The sequence below is a fragment of the Dromiciops gliroides genome, chromosome 2 (assembly GCF_019393635.1).
Source record: "Dromiciops gliroides isolate mDroGli1 chromosome 2, mDroGli1.pri, whole genome shotgun sequence".
Taxonomy (NCBI): Eukaryota; Metazoa; Chordata; class Mammalia; order Microbiotheria; family Microbiotheriidae; genus Dromiciops; species Dromiciops gliroides.
Genome location: NC_057862.1, coordinates 661,773,863 through 661,776,101, shown reverse-complemented (window position 1 = coordinate 661,776,101; position 2,239 = coordinate 661,773,863). Strand labels below are relative to the sequence as shown.

General features: G+C 50.6%; 1 gene segment (V, D, J or C); it reads right to left on the bottom strand.

Moving 5' to 3' along the window:
* Positions 1-1,483: 1,483 nt before the first annotated feature.
* On the bottom strand, positions 1,484-2,239 carry LOC122739535. The segment is given in 2 exon segments: positions 1,484-1,815; positions 2,125-2,239. Coding segments are annotated over 2 exon segments (381 nt in total).

Here is a 2,239-nt window from a genome sequence, read left to right as displayed (position 1 = left end):
ATGGACAGGGCCTTGGGCCTTCATGCCACCCAGAAATCCCCTGGGGCAGGGAATAAAGTCAGAGACACCTAGCAGAGATGGCCAGTGAATAGGTGTGACCCTGCCACCTACTGTCATAGGAACTCCCCCGATGCCTGATGGGAAGTACAATCCAACCCAAAGAGGGTACCCACTAGCCTGAGTCAGCCAATAAGGACATGATCCTCTAAGATGCAGGAAATGATGAGTCCCTGATGGGGGATGACTGGAGGAGTGGTGGCCATTCACCTTGGTTCTTGGCCAGGACCAGCTCACAATAAGCACCTCCCTGTGAGACCAATGTGTCCAGGGCTAGAGAAAAAGGAATCTAGCCTCTATCAGCAGCCAGGTGGTTCAGTGGATGGAGAACTGGGCCTGGAATCAAAAAGATTCTTGTTCCTGAGTTCAAATCTGACCGTAGACACTTACTGGTTATGTGACCCTGGGCAAGTCCCTTAACCCTGTTAGCCTCAGATTTCTCCTCTGAACAATGACCTGGATGACAGCGACCCACTGCAGGATCTTTGCCAGGGAAACTCCAGTGGGGTCATTAAAGGTCAGATGCAACAAACACGGAAACAAATTATTGCTAGAAAGAAATGGAGTGTGGGGACCAATTTTTAATTGGGGATTGTTAGCTAAGCGGCTCGCTGAAATATTGGGGCAAGGAAGGAGGCTGGCAGCCTCCCTCAAAACAGAACAGGATTTATTTTAACAAGAATGAACTTTTAAAAAAAACACAAACAGGATCAGTAGGATCAAGGGAAAAGAAATAAAATGGGGAAAGGGAAAGTATACATCCTGAAAAAATACCACCACCCAGGAATCAGCTGAGAATACAGAGCAGAGCAACTGGTGCCTTCCAGTTTCCAGCGAGAATGGCGAATTCTCCTCCCCAAATCCAGAAAACCACACAGAGCCCCCAGCCAATTGGATGGCTGCTCTGACAGTCACATGACTGCCCTCACTAGTCTTCCAATCATTATAATTTAGCCAGGCCCATGTAGGCTGGTGATGACATGAGGTACCAGCGCCATGGCAACGGATACAACCAGTGGGTGGAGCACCATGTGGTTTGCAGAGCCCAAGGCCAGTACACACTGAGGCATAAAAACCTCAAATAACAATTAATTCTTTACAGAAACAAAACAAGAACTGATACTCCCAACAGAAAAATACTTTATGTTGAGACAAAGCTATCGAGTGGATTTGAAATGTCAGCATTTCCCCCATTTGATTTACCCCATTTTTCCCAGGGGGCTGTGCTGCCTCCCCTCTGCCTGGGGGCAAGTGTATGTGACAGACAAGGCCTTGTGAGAAAGGAGGGCACCTGAGGGACCAGAAAGAGGAAGCCCTGGGAGATGTGAGTCTGCCCAGAGAGCAGGGGCTGCTCTGCCTGGGGACCAGAGAGGAAGCAGCTGCTGCTCTGAGCTGAATCCCCTGAGCAGCCTGGGGAGGTTCTTGTTCAGGCCTGAAGCACTGTGGGAGGTATTTCATAACTATGCTGACAGTAATAATCTCCAGCATCCTCAGGCTCCAAGCTGCTGATGGTGAGAGTGTAATCTGTCCCAGACCCACTGCCACTGAACCGGGCAGGGACTCCAGATGCCAGCCTGTTAGCATAATAGATGAGGAGCCTGGGGGCTTGGCCAGGTTTCTGCTGGTACCAGTGAAGGTAGCTAGTACCACTACCACCTGTTACACTCTGACTGGCCTTGCAGCTGATGGTGACTCTCTCTCCTGGAGACCCAGACAAGGAGGCTGGAGACTGGGTCAGCACAATGGCTCCTCGGGAATCTAGGAAACCAACAAAATTAGAAGACAGAAATGCGTTAATATGCAAAGTGTGTGAACAAGACAATTTTGTGGAGACCCTGATATCCCAAAAGACTGACAAGTACTTGTATTTACTGTCAACATGGGAGATAAACCACCTTCCCCACAGACCTCACAATGTTTGTCATCTAGGGCCTGGCCATGCTCCTCAGCCCCATCTGCCTGTGTTGTCCCTAAGCTTCCTCACCCCCTGGATCCAGGGGTCATCAAGTCTTTAATCCCTGAAAACCTGTTCCCTTCTCACCCCTTCCCTGCCCTGCTGGGTCTTACCCTGAGCCCAGAGCACCAGCAGCCAGAGGAGCTGCCATGGGGAGACCATCCTGGCCTTCAGACACCTGCAGACAGAGCACTCAGAGCCCTGAGGGGCAGCAAGGAGGGAGGAAGC